This window comes from Callospermophilus lateralis, chromosome 10 (genome assembly GCF_048772815.1).
Source record: "Callospermophilus lateralis isolate mCalLat2 chromosome 10, mCalLat2.hap1, whole genome shotgun sequence".
NCBI lineage: Eukaryota > Metazoa > Chordata > Mammalia > Rodentia > Sciuridae > Callospermophilus > Callospermophilus lateralis.
This window is the reverse complement of record NC_135314.1, coordinates 13919123-13936291: the sequence shown is the minus strand read 5'-3', so window position 1 is coordinate 13936291 and position 17169 is coordinate 13919123. Positions and strand designations below refer to the sequence as shown.

The window sequence follows — 17169 nt, the reverse complement described above, 5'->3', positions numbered from 1 at the left end:
TTGGTTTTGTTTCCCGGCACATAGCTCACTTGAATACAACTTTGCAAATTAACATATATTGCAAGCATGAAAAATAAAATTAGGCAAAGTTCTAAAAGAATCTAGCTGTAGTAAATTGAGAATTTAATTTAAAAACTGATACTCACAATACACTTCTTGTATTCCTTCAGGTACCAGATACTCAACACCTAAAGGTGGGTTGGGAATGATTTTGTAGGTAAGTGGATTACCTTTTCTTTCAAAGGCACACTAAAATATTCCTTCTGAGTGGTACTATTGTTCTGAAAGGAACAGAACATCAAAGAAAGGAATGGCAACTATTCGAATATATACTATGTAGATAATTAAAATGTACAACGTATTCACAAAGTGTATTTTTCTGCTCCCTAGTTAAATACAAAATCACTTCCCTATGCTTTGACTTTGTGTATGAAATCTAGCCTAAGTTTTAATATCACCTGAATGTTTACATGAGGAATAACTAGCTTCCACCTTGGAGTACTAATGAAGATATGGCAAATCAAAATGGAGAGCAAATGTTCTATCTCCATCAGTAATATTTGAATTTCAAAGTGAATCAATAAGGAGCTGGGGATGTGGCTCAAGCGGTAGCACACTCGCCTGGCATGCGTGCAGCCTGGGTTCGATCCTCAGCACCAAATGCAAACAAAGATGTTGTGTCCGCCGAAAATTTAAAAATAAATATTAAAAAATTCTCTCTCTCTCACTCTTTCTAAAAAAAATAAAGTGAATCAATAAAACCATTAGCACATTTATTTTTATTTTTTTTTATTGAAGTACTATGGATTGAATCCAGGGCCTTGTGCATGCTAGGTGAGCACTCATATTACTAAGTCACCTACCCAGAACTTTTTAAATTTTAGTTTTGAGATAGGGTCCTACTTAGTTGCAGAAGCTGGTCTTAAATTTATAATACTCCATTGAGGTGTCCTAAGTAGCTGGGATTACAGGTGGATGCCATCATGATTGGTTCGTATTTTAATTTTTGAAACAAATTTCTTATATTTCTTCATCAAATGCCAAATACTATAAAAAAAATTATCCCTGCAGGTGGAAAATAAACAATTTTATAATTATCTTATAAATGCATACCTTTACTGTCCTTTATAGCCACCAATAATTTAATAAACATATATATAACATATATATATATATATATATATATATGTATATTTACATTGCTTTTCATTACACAGAAATTGTTACATCTTTAACAATGTTGAATGGATACTACAAATCTCAAGAAAAGCAACCCTAAGAGAAAAATATCTCTACTTATTAGGAGTGACCCTAAAACATCTTTTTTTTATTCTTTTCTTTTTAACCAATTTCCTTCATTTTTACATATTAAAAATTACATGTATTTAAATTATTCTCTAAAGAAATAAAGGAAAATGTCAAGTTGGTTTCAAAACGACTAAAGTTTAAACTCATTAGCTATACTATGGCATTTCTTAGTCTTTCAAAATTTCATTTTCTTCTTTGGGTCCTACAGTTTTAGACCCCTAAGCAAATCACTCTCTTGAGAAGCTTTCTGAGGTAATATGTAGAAAATTAGGCAACTTTTCTTTTTTTCTAGTTGTTCTTCAAATATTAGCATTTGGCACAGAAGACCAAACTACAGAACAAAACATGGTTTGCCTGGGTATCTATGTGAGGCAGAAAACTATCATCATTTGAAGACCCAGAAAGATTTGTGGGTTGATTTACATGATTCTGTGCCACCTGGCGATGTGTAAGTGTATGTATAAATGTGACTTTCCCAAGGAATTTTGCCACATTTCCTTTTGACTAAATATAAATTATGCTGTCAGTAGACTAAAATATAATGCTGATTTTGTTGGTAAGTAATTAATTTACAATGTCACATTTCCTTCTTTCAAAGACCCTGGAGAAGTTTGTTTGTTTCCCGATCCCGCCCATTACTTCTCAGTGAAAATAATGGTTTTAAGGGTTTCTCAGGCAGCTATAATAGAGAAGTCCTACTTCTGCATAATTTTTGTGTACTGCATTCATAATAATGATTGAAAGAGAGAAAACTAGATAAAGATTGGGGAAAAATTGCAATGATAACCTACGGAATAGAAGAAAGCTATCATTAACTGGATTTGTAGCTTGCCAAGGCATTTTACAGCTGGAACAGTGATTCTTAGATTTATCAAATTATTTTTCAACTCAATGTAACAGAGGTGTGGCTCTGGAAATAAAATACATCATGAAGTTTTAATGAGAATTTCCTTGCTTCCAAGAACAAAATCAGGAAATCCTATAAACTTGAAAGTTTTCTTTTCAGTATCCACAGAAGAACAAAAGCTTAAACCAAAGCACTACATTTCAGATTTTGTTATACTGGCTTTTGAATCCTAAACGCATTGCGGTTCTCTAGAATTAGGAGTCTGAAGAAATGTGGACAAATTTGGCATTCAGGAGGCAGATCAACGAACAATATTTAAAGTTATTCCCCTTCAACCTTATACAATCGATAGTCCTGCTAGATAAAATAGGCTTTTCTAGGAGGAAATGATTAGAATTATAGAGAAGTATCTAAAGGTTCAAAGGGGATAGGAGAGATTTAGCTTTATTGTTAACCAAATGCAAAGTAGATCCTAATTTAAAAAAAAGAAGAAGAAGAAAAGAAACTGCACACAGTTAAGCAAGTAAAAGGTACAAAATAAAAGCAAAACAAAAGAATTTAAAAATACAAATTGTTATCTAAGCAGTAGGCATACATATACATGTAAATTCTGACCCTCAGCCTCTCAACATGTTTTGTTCTATGTTTACCATTACAAATAAAGGCTAAGACCAGTTGCTCTAAAACCCAATCACTGTGACAGGTAGACTGTACCAAACATATTACTGGATTATAGATGATCCTACAGGAAATCAGTGTACAATCCTCAACTTACCTATCATAGAATTTACTTGAATTTGATTTCTCAAGAGCTTTATTTTTTCCTCTTTTCCCCAACTATTTTACCTTTTGACCAGTCCGGATAGTGCTAATATTTGCAAACTTGATCTCCAGCTAACAATTGACAGTCGCTCATTTGTTCATTGACCATGATGAACTCACAGATATTTTCTGTATAAAACCTTGGCCCTGCCTCTAGGCACCTTATTTCCATAGACATGAGGGAATCTCTTCAACAGAGCATCTCTTTGGGGATTCTCAGTTTCACAGAAGAGCTTCATCCCTGTTTTTAACATTCATGCATCTCCCTTTACCCAGAAAGGGACACTTCACCACACTGCCCATCCCTTGACTTTCTGCTGTTTCCCTTCCAATAAGGTTCAGATTCAAGTAGCAACAGTTAGGAATGGTTGGCATGAAGTTCATCCATTGCCCTGGATATTAAGCATTTTAATCCTAGATTAAAACAAAGGCTTGAGAAATCTACACCAGATGTTTTGGAGAAGTGTTCTTATTATCATTTGGAGTCTTAAAGTTGTATTGGGCACTTTGTAAGAAAAAAAAAATGTGTGCAATGCATTACTGATCTTATCATAGGGTTATTATCTACAATATCACATGGTTTCCCTTTAATTAGACCACAGGATGAGTTTCTTACATGGTTTTTAGCCTGAAAGCCCCATGATTTATCGATATAGCTAGACCCTCTGAACTCTGAGATTTTTGTCTTATTTTCCATATTCCTTCATCCACTAGAAAGTATAGATAAAAGTTTTTTGGTTAACTTTTGGCATATTTTTAGGAAACACATACCAGCCTTTATCTCATTTCACATTTACCTTTCTTTTCATTCATATATGTTACCAGGTGATTCAACCTGTCGGTGACTTCTGTTAGCCTTTTATAATATTTTTCAATAAGATACACTATAAATAGAAGAATAAACAAATAATTAAATAATGGAGAGTGTGCAGAAACATAAATTGAAACTTCATCCTCTGAAGGGAACAGAAAATATCAAATGTTACTTGCAAAACTTGAAGTCCATTTGAAAGATTACTTCACATGCACCAGAAGGCAATGTAGACTTCAGGAACAGCACAGAAAACTTATTATAGCATGCTCTCCAGGAATTATTCACCGATTTTGTTGTCCAAGCATCACAAAAACCATGAACTCCTCCTTCCCCTCCATACATCTGATGTGGGGTGGGCTCATGAATCTCAGCCTTCCATACCACGGGCTGCTGCTTTGACTCTGTATAAAATGTCTCACAAAGTGAGTGGTAGATGTTATTCTTTAGATTTCTTTCCTTGTAGGCACACATACTTAGCCTGAGTAAAGGATAATATTCACTTGAATTGTTCCAATTATATTACAGTAATAAAAATATTATGGCAGTATAACTAATTGCTCAAAATTGCTATATGATATCCCACTCATTTGTAATTGCTAGTTAAATTTTTTCTGGATCCTTTTGAATATGAAGACATTATTTTACACTCAAGTGATTGTAAAATAAATTGATCAGAAGTGCCTAGATAATATGAAATTTTAAAAAATATAAAGATATGTATAGTTTAACACATTTCTGTTAAAATTTCTTATTGACATTTTCCCTGAGTATTAGAATTTCCTTGGGTTCAACTCTTTGCAACATTGAACAACACATCCACTTTGTTCTTTATAAAACTCTCAAAACTAACATTTCTGCAAAGACTGTTCTGATTTATAGAAACTATACTGATTAGCTCTGTGCTACATGCACTCTAAAACTTTTTGTGCATTTTATTTGCTGGTTGCTATTCTCATTCATTCATTTTGAATTTCAACTCTTCTCAAGTGAGTTGTATGAGAAAGATGTAGTTGCAAGAAAATACCTTTGAGAAGAGAGTTAAGAACTGTGGCTTGTTTACTGAGTGTAGATACAAAGTTTAGTTTCTAGGGACTGTTTTCTTACTGTTCAAATGAGAAAGCTGGGTCTTAAAATCTACAAAGTCTCTTCCAATCTTAAGTACTATTGTTTCTCATTTATTTATACATTTTAAATGGTTTATTTGCACATATATGATGTAAAATATTTTTGTTTTTTTAAAAATGGATATGTTTTCTATAGCTTGTTCAAAAGGATGTCTATATTTGATTATAATTTTGAGAAGAGTACACTGAATGCATTAAGCTGATAATGAATGATTGTTTATAATAATTTTGTTGTATTTTCTATTAAGTCGTTATTTTGCCTTAAGGTCTTTTCTTTGTAGCTTAATACTGACCATTTTATGACAGGTGTTCCACAGATGCAGCAAGATATCATCACTCTCTTCATGTTAATTGGGTCCTAGATGATGTCAAGTCTTCCCTGTTGTTCAATTTCACCAACAGGGATATTCTCTTGGGCCATAGAACAAATATTTTAAATGTAATTGTTGCCTGAGAATGTTTTGGAGACAACCAAGTACCAAGTTGTTACAGGCCATGTGCCTGTGCCTCCACGCTCTACTCTCCTTAGGCCCCGGGCATCAGCAGTCACAGACTACTTGCTTGTGGCCCTGCCCTTTCCTAGTTATCCAAAAAGCATTGATAGCTTCAAATGATTTCCTCCCAGGTGGAATATTTAAGTACAGAAAAAAAATGCAAACTGAAACCTTAATATCCATCATATGTATTTATATATGAATACGCATGGTACCATATATTGTAGTTATATTTAATAAATATATGTCAGGTATGTGTAACACATTTGTATGCTAATGGAAAGATATAAAAACACACATCCATCTATATATGTACATGTATGCTTCTATATGAATGTATGCATATTATATATATTCTATGTGTAGCATTGTTATAATGCATGTAATAACATATAATACATATATGTAATAATATGTACATTCAATTCATTATTATATACACTAATGGAAATAATATATAATAAGTACACATATACACATTTGTACATTGTTTAATATGTGATATATCCACTAGTATTTTTATTTACATATACTTATATTCATATATATGAATGAAAGGCAGTCAGATAGAAAAAGAATATTTGTCCTGATTCTTACAGCCTTTTCTTTCTGTTATACAAGTAGGAAAACTAAAATTTAAAGCTCATTGTTATTACCACTACTTTTCCTTGCTTCAATTTAAAAATCATTGCCTTAAATACCACTACAATGCTTGAAGTCTGAACTTCAGAGTTCAAATAAATATGTAATAACATACTAATGCAGCTTGCTGTTTCCCTTCTCACAGCTGAGACACCTGAAGTCAAGACAGGAGGACCAGAGATCATCATGCTCAGGAAGGTCCCTGTCCATGGTGCTTGGGTCTCCAAGAGGGAAGGAGAACCATGGGGTACACTTCTCCACTGAGGTGTGTCCAGGAGAACTGAGATAGAGGCAGAATGGGCTTGGACAGGAAGGACCTGAGATAACCAGTGGCCTTTAACCTTACGGGAGCTGGATGCTGTAGCGTGTGTCGTGAATTCCCCCTGGTGAGTTGTTGAATCAATAGCCCACATGAGAGACCAGCAGAAGAATGTGTTGCATCTTCAAGTGTCAACAGCAGCAAGGTGAGGCTGTGGGGCTTCCTAGGAGGGATGTGGGCAGGGGATACAATGGAGTTAGAGGTCAACAAACGGCATCAGAATGGGACAAGCTACACCATGGATGCTCTGAAGGAATGGCAGGTGCCTGTCCCTTAAAGTCAGGGAACTTTAATCTCTGTCGGGTGAAAGGAAAAAAGAGATTCATAAAAATGTGCATTTTATATCCAAAGTGAGGACCTCAAGGTGAACCCAGTGAAATTATGGACTCGTGTGCCTAGTTAAATTTAATTACAGGGAAATGAACCGAGTTCCACACATTTAACGCTGCGATTATTAATATTAACTATAAAGTTGCACATCTTCGTGGAGCATCTCAATGCATCCCAGTGACAACAAAGTAGAGCAGACACTATAGTGAGGATTGCAGATCTGGATGAGATCTGCTGATGCACACATGCACCTGTTCACCACCAGCTACCCTCTGACAGAAAAAGGAGTATATTTACCCATAGGTTATGCCACCTGGGCAAACTAAGAAACACCAAGGCTGGACATACACTCATTCCAGAGTACTTTTCACTTTGCCAATAAGCATACTAATGATGGCTTCATTAATCTAGAATCTATAGGACAGCAGCTTCAACCAATCACTTTTAAATTGAATAAAGAACAACAGGAAATAAGTTGAAAAAATATATATTGGCTTTCAATCTACTATGTTAACAAAACAAGTGGACTTCCTCTTTCCACATTCACTAAAAGTTCTTATCAATAAGCAAGTACAATCATATAAAGTCCCAATCCAAAGAATGTGACATCTTATACCATGCTCATATAGTTTTGTAAATATTTTCCATCTTAATATATGAATTTCATTGTAAGGATCATATTTAATGGATCCTTCATTTCATAAGTCTTTATGATTCTTTTCTTATCCATTTCTTGCTCTTGAACATTCACAATGGTTTATAAAAGGTTCTTGCCAATTCAGTGAGCATATATAGAAAGAGCCTTAGGGTTCAAATATATCCTGAGAACAAAAGGAACACACACTGCCTAGAATTCAAAAGGCAAATATTGTCTTTAGACTTAAAGGCGGCTCCATCTCACTAATCCATTTTTAGAAGATGAAGTACAGTAACATCTTCTACAATACACATGTGACCAGGTCATCAGACTGCAACTTCTGTTTATGGATTGCCAAAATATCTAATCCAACATTTTTAAAGTTTAACATTAGAAAAATAAAAAAAGAAAGAAAATCCTTAAAAGTTGTGATTGAGTTCTCAATTAAAAATAACCAAAAAAGGAAAAAAAAAAACATGCTTTTCACCATCCTTTCTCCATTTTGAATTATGAAGTACTAAAGTGCCTCATCGGTTCTGGGAATTAAATATTGATTTTTAAAGGCATATTTAGACAATTTTGCTAAGAAAGGAATTCTTGCAAATAGTTTGCTGTGAATTTCCATTCAAGGACATTGGCACGTAATGCAATGCCTTTAACAAAGTATGTTACAATGCTTGGATAAATATACAAGCATATATATTAATTAATTGTATTTAATTAAGTAAAAAAGAATATAATAGTGGAAAACCAATATGCTAATGGATAGAAACAGCCAGTGTGTGCTTTTTTATAAACTCACTGCAGAATTCTAAGGAAGACATATAGTGATAGCATTTTCTTCAACAGCAATTTTTATATAAAGTTTATTTGTTTAATGGTTTTTCCGATATCAAATTCTTTTTCTTTAGTTTAATGATAATATTCTTAGAAAGCTCTTTAAGTAGCACACTGTATGCGATGGACAATAGTTTTTCTTTTTCTTTTTTGTTGCTGTAATTACAGAGCAGGTAAGAACAGTCACCCTAGAAATAAGTATCTGGGTTGAGTCTTTATTTTTTAATAGATTTTACTTCTTAAAACATTTTATATTTACAGAAAATAGAACAGTGAAGAGAGTTCCTATACAGTCCAGCCTCAGTTTCCCCTGTTATTAGCATCTTAAATTAATATGATGTTTGTTGGAATTAATGCACCGATACTGATGCATTCTTATTAAGGAATGTTGATCTTTGTTCAGACTGCTTAGCTTCTACCTGAAGACTCTTTCTGTGCCATTGTCTTATCTAGGACCCCACATTGCATTTCTCATGGTGTCTCCTTAGGTTTCTTATGGTTGTAAGAATTTCCCAGACTTTCCTTTTTATGACCATGACTTCTCTGATGAGTATTGGTCAGTTATTTACTAGAATGCCCCTCTATTAGGAGTTTTCTGCTATTTTCTTATGATTAGAGGGGGTTCTATGATGGGGGGTAGGTAACCAGATAAACAAAGTTCCATCCACATGACATCTCATCAAGTGCAAATACAATCAACCTGGCTCAGCACTGGTGAGGCAGACCTTGACCACCTGCCTCTTCTGCCTGGGAGAGTTGCCTCTTCTTCCCCATCATTGTATTTAATCATTTATCTATATCAGCATGGACGCATGTGAAACCAGCCAGTCAGTTAGTGTGTCCTCTTACTATAACCATCATTCCAAGGATCACCTCCTCACTTTCTGGCATTACAAGATCTCAGTCATCTTGTACATTTCCTTTCTCATTCATAGAATTATCATTTTTCCAAGGAGCCGTGGTGCCAGAAGTGCTCCTTGTTGCTCCTGGAGTGTTTTAAGCCATTTCAATTGACAGCACTAAGAAATATGTGTATGTAATGACCCAACAACCCATGCATGGATTCCGTTTTAATCAATCATGAAATAATATAGATGTTTTCCCCTTAACATTGTCTTTACTCGTGGTCTTGTTCAATGTAATAAATGATGCATATTAAATACAAATAGTAAATTTAATGAACTTTGAGTCTTCCAATTGATAGCTGAGGACAATAATAAAATTAATCATCAGATTTCTATGATATAAAAACAAATATTTGCAATTCTGGTGGAAAACTTAGCATGGTCAAATTATTTTGAAACGTGACTCAGTAGTTTTAAAGAGTACTGATGGGCTCTTGCATGGTATTTCATTTTGTGTTTTCGCTTCCCCCAATCTGATGGCAATAAACTAGTTCAATAAACTAATTCAACAAAAGTTCTAAATATTTACTAGTCTTACAAATTTAGTCAATCAATGCACACACAAAATACACAAGAATTTAAAGAATTAAAAGAAATGTTTTCAAACTGTTGGATGGTGTTTTCTATGAGAGTGATTTGTGATGAATAAGAGTTTATTTTGTATTTAGTCAATATCATTGCTTTTAAATCCTGCTTTGTAATTAATTTTAACAGATAAATATACTACTATAGTATTAGGCAAATCACTTTAAAAAATCTTAAATTTTTAATAAGAACAAAAAGTAAGAAATAAAATGTTACCAAATGATTTGGAAAACGTATTGTTTTTTAAATTAAAAGTTATTCTTTTAGTTTTTCAGTTTTTAATACATGAAATTACAAAATCAAATATTTTTATCTCTTAACTTTTTACTCCAATATTAACTGTTTCCAATTGACTTAGTATTTATAAATATGACAATGCTGATGCCAATGTTGATGATAGGATGTAACTACTTGATTGTAGTAGGAAATCAAGACCAAAAATTCATGAAGTTAATGTAGCTGCAATAGATTTCTTTTAATTTGAATGTTTCTTCATGAAAATACATCACTGTAAAAAATCATATATATTTAAAAATAAATACATTAATAAGTTGACTATAAATATAGACAGACTTTTAATTTATCACAAATTATATTCCTGGAAAAGTCATTGTAAATATAATATAATGTTTCAACTTAACACACTGTCAATAAGCAAGTCCAGTAGGCAAACAAAAAAATACCAGGAAAATGACTCCAGTCACATTTTAAGTGAAACAAATCATAGAGTTTCAGAATAAATGGTTTTAAAGGTGTTTTTTTTTTTTTTTACAAAACTAGTTTTTTTAAATAATGAGAGGAATAAGCATTAAACTACAAATCTTCAAAGATTTTTAAAAATATGTTCTATAAATAAGAGATGACAGCCTCTGGGTCGGATTTGAGAAGCCAGGGGAGCGTGACCCTGTGAGTTTCAGTGCATGTGTTGAGATGTCAATGGTTTTGCCAGTCACTGTTCCCTCTGCTGTGTTCTGGAGAATCAGCTCAGTGGATAGCTATGATTCAGTTAGGAACTTTCTTAGGTTTAATATGGAGGTGATATTGGCTTGGATAAAAGAAACAGTATTTTTTTCCTGCAGAATTTCAAATAGCCTTCAATACATGAACATACTTCATAAAATTCCAAGCAAGGGTATTTCCCCAGATTTACTTGATCAGACTATTCCAGAATATAGACTGGCTACCTTGTTTATTAATGAAGAGAGAGAAGTAGGCATCTTCATAAAGGTCTACAGTATGACATGCATTTTATAGATGATATCACATTCCATTTTTACAACAAATCCGTGCACTGATTATCATTTTCCATAGATAAAACTGAAGACAAAAAATAATGTAATGATCTTCTCAAGTTTGGTCAATTTTAAAAAGGCAGTTAGAAATGTGAATGTAGAAATGTGAATGTCCTTCTTCCCAGAGTTCTTCATCACTTTTTCTTCTAGTCCAAATAACAGTTGGAAATTTTAGGACGTAGATAAAATTTTCTATGTAATACAGATAATTATCAGGGAAATAACCCAAAAGGAGGGGAAGAATATGGGGACTCAACACGCCTATATCCTTAAATCTTCCTTAAAACCATTCCAACTACTTGTCCAATCTAACTGAAAATAGTATGTTTTCTAGACACAGGTAGCAAGGCTTCCTCTCCTACTTGATTGTTTTTCTTGAATCCTTCTAAAGAGAAATTCTAGATAGTCTGATGATGGTAGCAACTTTTATTTGATGCTAATGGTCTCAAATATAAACTGTACTAACTTTCAGTTATTTAGTTATTCCTGCATAACTAAAAGCAACACCTAATTTCTTATATTTGATTTCAGGTTATAGTATACACAGCTATCTAAGTGCACACACAAACCCATACACCACACAGCATCATTCAATGAAGGAGCTTAAAACTTGAGATCAGAATAGCTAGCTTCAAGTTCCTGCATTTCAACAAGTGTTTGAACTTGGGAAAAGATAGCAAATTATGTTCTTTTCAATGGAAACAGTAGATCACAAATCATACAAGAAAAGTAGCTAAAGGTAAGATCTATGTAGTGTTAACATCAGGCCTGCAAAACCAATATTAACTCAAAGATGAATGACGCAGATAAAATAGCAAGGAAAATGACCTGTCCATTTATAGAAATGCATTAATGCTGGCCAAGCACTATACATTATCACATATCTTTGCATGTCCTTCACGGGACAGTTGAGGTTTTTAAGTCAATAGGAGAACCACCATGCTTCCCAAGGCATAAACATGTCTCTTCCATGGAGGATGGCCTTCAACCCAGACAGATTTTCCTAAATGAAAGCAACTCTCCTCTGAGTTCCTGCTCATGATTTGGCAATGTGAACTCATACTGTCTGTGCTCTATACATGGGAGGGCCTGAACTTACCACTTGATGATGCAGTCGACATGAGGAATTGGTAGCAGATAATTAACTCAACACTCTTCAAAAACGATATTTGGAAAAAAAATTAAAGTGTCTGCATCTAAGGTCTGATGAAAAACTTCAGTGGTACCATAAATTGTAAATCACCAGAACACAGGCTTCAAGGGAACAGACATTTAAGGTCCTTCTGCTCTTGGTTGTATATCTTACACCTAGAATCGTGTCTGGCTCATGATGGAGGAGTAAGAACTCTATGGATATTTGTTGAATGAAGAATGGGTATTAAAATTATGAAATAATCGAGAGCTCAGAGAATAAAGTCACAGGTTTTGGTATACTCATGAAAAATATGAGCAAATATAAACATTACTTAGGACTTTGGTCATCATTGGGTTAAAAACTGAAATATAATGTCATAACCAAAATAATGATTGACTCAAATAAATTTGGGCCTCTCCTAAGGAAATGAAATCATTTGAACAGTTACATTGACACTGTGCATATACATTTCCACAATAGTTCTCTTTATATGGAGAATTTAATTACTATTTATTTAATGGTTTTTTTTTATTACAAAAGTAATGTCTTTGACCCTCTTCTTTGAAATAGAAAAGCAGGCAGCAATACTAACAGTTCAAAGATGTAGAGATTAAGGCTCAGAAATATTAAGTGTCTTACAAAGACATACCACACCAGCTTGTAAATCCCTGTTCAGAAAGAAAATGACAGTAAAAATTAACAATAAAAATTAACAACTACAGTTCAACTAATATATGTGGATACCCTTCAAAGACCCTTCACATTCTACTTCATGTACCATTTCTATTAATTTTCACTAATCATAACAATTTTATAATTAATAAAAAATAGTTTGAGTTGAGTTCTTGGAGGTAAAAACAAAAGGCCTACTGATATTGAATAAGTCTGAGACATACACCAGTAAATCATAGCAATGAGACCCAAGCCTACTTGTCTTATACCAATCATGTGTCAAAAACCTGGCTACCCTTTAGTTAACTCAATTCTATGCTCTTATTATTTATTTTGCTCAGATGATGCATAAAACATACTATTGAACATATTTTTCTGCTATTATTATAAATTCGACATGTCTACACTAGAAGTTGCATATGTACACAGAGCAACTTCTTTCTACCTCTATTAATGGTAATGGGCTACCATTTCTACTAATATTATCCATATTCTGCTCTCTTAGTGACAAATTGATTGGTCATTTAGGGGGATCTCTGTGATAGTGGACCTCACAGTACAATTAAACATGTGTGACAGTTAACTGGTTGTTGACATAAACTGGTGTATACAGGGAGGCAGGAATAACCCAGCAGCCCCCCAAATTTTCAGCTGTGGCTCTATTTCTCTACCATGCAACCTGCTTGGAAAATTCTCCAGTCTAGTACTGTTGCTTAGGCGCTACAGCTCTTCAGGACCCTCTATGGCTCTTAAATGTTGCACAAGACCACAAAGGTAATATCTTATTCCATGTATGTTCACAATAGTGCTAAACTTAAGCATATGCATTCCCAACCATCTATCATATATTTAGCATACATAAATTCTATCTTAAAATTTGCATCTTGCCTTACTGGACGAAGTTTAAGCAGACTCTTTTGCAAGAACAGTAGACCAGTGATCCATTCAAGAATTTGAGTGCCTTCTCCATGTATGGATAATACTTAGCACCTACTGTTTATGCTTTGCTTGATTTCTGGATATTTTAAGTTACTGAAAAAACATGCAAGTTAATAATCATGAGTCCCTTTTTTTGGTTAGTTGGATAATTGGTGGTTTGTTGGGAAGGGGAAGAATAAGAAATGTAAAAAAAAGTGCAATTTAATTCTTTACATGCGCGAGCGCGCACGCACACACACACACACACACACACACACACACACACTTTTGCTTGTCCCTAACTCCTTTGATATTTTGTTTTCACTGTTGGAATTGACTGATACAAGAAACTCACTGTAGAAGGCAGGTTTTCTCTGAGCTAAAGCTGGTTTCCATGGCACTGAATTATCCATTTAAAAGTGTGTGCTGGTCCTTAGGTACATACAGGATGGCGGTGCCCATGCCAACCACAGGTCACACAGGGTCAAAAGAGTGAGGCATTTGTACTGCATATAAACAACACTAGAGCATGCAATTTTACTTTGTACATTTTAGATCTCATTTAGAAAAGGAAATCTCATTATCTTGTGGCATATAGTTTAAGTTCAGTGAATAATATTGGTTGTTTTCACTTTGAAAACTACTTTTCAAAGGTTGATTGTGATTGCTTGGAGCTTGGATAAATATTCAGATCTGAGAACAAATAGGTCTTAAAACATTCTCTTCTATCCCCCTTTATTGATCTAATTTAGGTTTGGGGAATATAAGAAAGGAAAGTCCTACCTTAAGGTTGTTGTTCAGGAGGGATATTGACTAGTACAGCCATTCCTAACATCCCTAGATTTATCTCTTTCAAAAATGAATAATACACAAGCAAAGTACCAATTAAGTTAATAAACATTGGAAATTTTAACACATATTCATTACTTATTTTGCATAGTTTACAATTTTTTTTTACTAGTCCAATCACTATTCATTCCATCCAAAAACCAGACTATAAAGCCTATTGCATATTTCAGGTAAATGATATTTTAGTTATAAGTAGTGATGATTTGTTGTTAAAAAAAATACTTGGGAAACTCTATTAGTAGAGTTTTGCTACCCTACTGTCCAGTCTAGAACAGGTAAGTCTGTAGCAAAAGTTAGTATTTGAGACCTCTTTTTTCCTTGAAAATTAGACCCAAATACCTGGAGAAAATGCAGTTCAAATCACTAAACTGTTTTTTTTTTTTTCTTTTGATGGACAGGTTCAGTGACAAAACAAAACAAAACAATTATGACAAAATTCTTGGTTCTGATTTTTTTTTTTAAGAGACAGCTAGTTGAATGAAGGTCAGGACAAGTAGAATTATTGAGAAATTCCAGTTTCTCAAGGGGTCACTATGGGAGTGAATTCCTCTCCCTTCATACTCTTTCAGTTTCTTGAAAGAGGTATAAGATAGAAGCCCTCAAATATTAGGGATTTGGTCTTTTCTGCCTGAGTAGGAGAACTGAGTGATCTATATGGTATTAGTCAGCGCTTCACCTGTGGCTGCCCCTGAGACTGTCTCTCTTAAAAAGATTAGCAGGGGAATGAGGAGGACACGGAGACTGTAAATAGTGAAACTAGGTAAGTTTGAAAGGAAAGAAAGATGAAGAGCTTTGCCAACCCCAAGAGCCCAGAGATTACCCAGCACCTCCATAGACTAAATCGTGGTGGTGGGTGCTGTGTCCTTTGATACCTGAGTCCATGCCACCCCCTGTGTGGGTCTTCCTTGTCTTTTGCACTCTTTGGGATGCCCCAGGATTCCCGCATTCAGCATTTCTCTACATTTTTTCACCTATTGAGATTAAAGCTAAGAATCTTGCAGGGCATTACCTGGACTGGGGATTGGATCATCTTCAGTGGCTGGTAGGCAGAGTAGATTGGGAGCAAGGGGAAACTTAAGCGCAATGGGGGACCGTTCTCTCCACTTCTTGAAGGAGTCAGAAGTCAGACTGGTACTCGGCCCTACTTCATTGCAACCCTCTGGACTTTGCAGGCTCCACGTAGAAGAACCCTACTCAGACTGGGAAACTTGGAGGCTCTGGGCTAGCTGTCCCTGGGATATTCCCATGTCCCTAGGGTCTGAGTATTCTACTCCTGAGGACCTGGCATGCTTGGGAGCCGCAGAAGCCAGACTGCTAGGGACCAGGGATGTGGATTTGGACTGGTGGACGTCCACTCAGGCGGTTGGAAGATCTCATCCTGGCATGTAACTCAAGCAGCAGCAGCCGGGCACAACCTCACGCCCCGAGTAGAGTGCCAGCCCTGAAGAGCCTGGATACCCGCACTATTGCCCGCGTTCTTGGAGCCCGGATTGAAAAACCCGCCAACCGTACCTCTCTGGGAAGCCTGGCACCCGCCAGAAGGGAAGTAATGACGCGACTCCCCCTTTTTCGTGAAAGCCTTCCGCGCGCACTGACCGCCACTACCCCAGCACCTGCCCCTGCGCCGGCGCGCGCCGCCTCGCCCGGGACCCGCTGTGCCCCCACTGGCCGAGCGGAGCGACCACATCCCCAAAGCCCGCATCCTGGAGCGCTTTTCCGGGCTCACTCACCGATCCTGAGTACTTGCGGGGCGGTCTGGGGGAGGATGTAACACAGGAAATAGAGGAGTGCCCAGCTGGTGTCTCTGGTCCAGAGCCCGGGCTGGGCGATGAGTGTGCGGCGCTCCATCTTCCTAGCTTCTTAATTCATGCCCAAACACAGCGGTTGCCGCACGCCCGCGAGATGCACCCCACTCGGGCCAGGTCCCCGCCTCATCCTCCCTGGATGCTCCGGGTCTGCACCCTGACCGCTCTCCCACGGAGCGGGATGGAGGGAACCGGCGTGGGAACGCGGAGCTGGATGGCAAGGCTGAGCTCACTCGGGGCTCCTGGCTCCTGTCGCTAGCCCATCACTGCTGCTGCTCCTCCTCCCTGGGCCGCAGACCGCGGAGGATCAGCGCGCTCCTGCTGCCTGAGCCCAGAGACCAGCTGAGTAAAGTTGCTGCCCCAATTTGCGGGAACGTCTCCCTCATTCGTCCTCTGGTCAGATGCAAAAGTGGGAGGGGGTGGATTGGTGGAGGGTGCAATCAGTGAAGGAGAGGAAGGGGGAACGGCGAACCAAGAAGGAGGGAACTGGGTGAGTTGGTGCAGGGTCTCTGAGCAAGCCTGATGAGCTCCAGCAGGTTAACTGGGATCCGAGCCACGCTCTGGCTTCTTTCAATCCTTGCTTTTCTCCTCCCCTCGTTGGCCCCACCCTTTATTTACTGCCCGCCCCAACCCCACGGATCCAGACACACTCACACACTCTCACACGCACGCTTATTCTTTCTCTCCCTCAACTTTGTGTTGTGCTGCCGGGAAAGTCGATTGAGTGTTGAGTCCTCAAGACAGATCAAATCCAACCTATCGGTCTGAACAGAGGCAGCCTCCTCCGTTCTCTGTGAGTGGCGGTGCTGTCCCTGTGCGCCTGTTGGGGGGTCC

The 17169-nt window shown here is 36.5% G+C and overlaps 1 protein-coding gene across 10 annotated transcripts in view; it reads right to left on the bottom strand.

Annotated features, from left to right (window-relative positions):
- The window catches only part of Grik1 (glutamate ionotropic receptor kainate type subunit 1), a 379975-nt gene extending 363597 nt beyond the window's left edge, over positions 1-16378 (bottom strand). For all 10 annotated transcript variants that reach the window (XM_076867150.2, XM_076867152.2, XM_076867151.2 and 7 more), the window contains exon 1: positions 16261-16378. In XM_076867150.2, coding sequence (XP_076723265.1) covers positions 16261-16378 — 118 coding nt within the window. The remainder of the gene's footprint in view (positions 1-16260) is intronic.
- Positions 16379-17169: the final 791 nt, after the last annotated feature.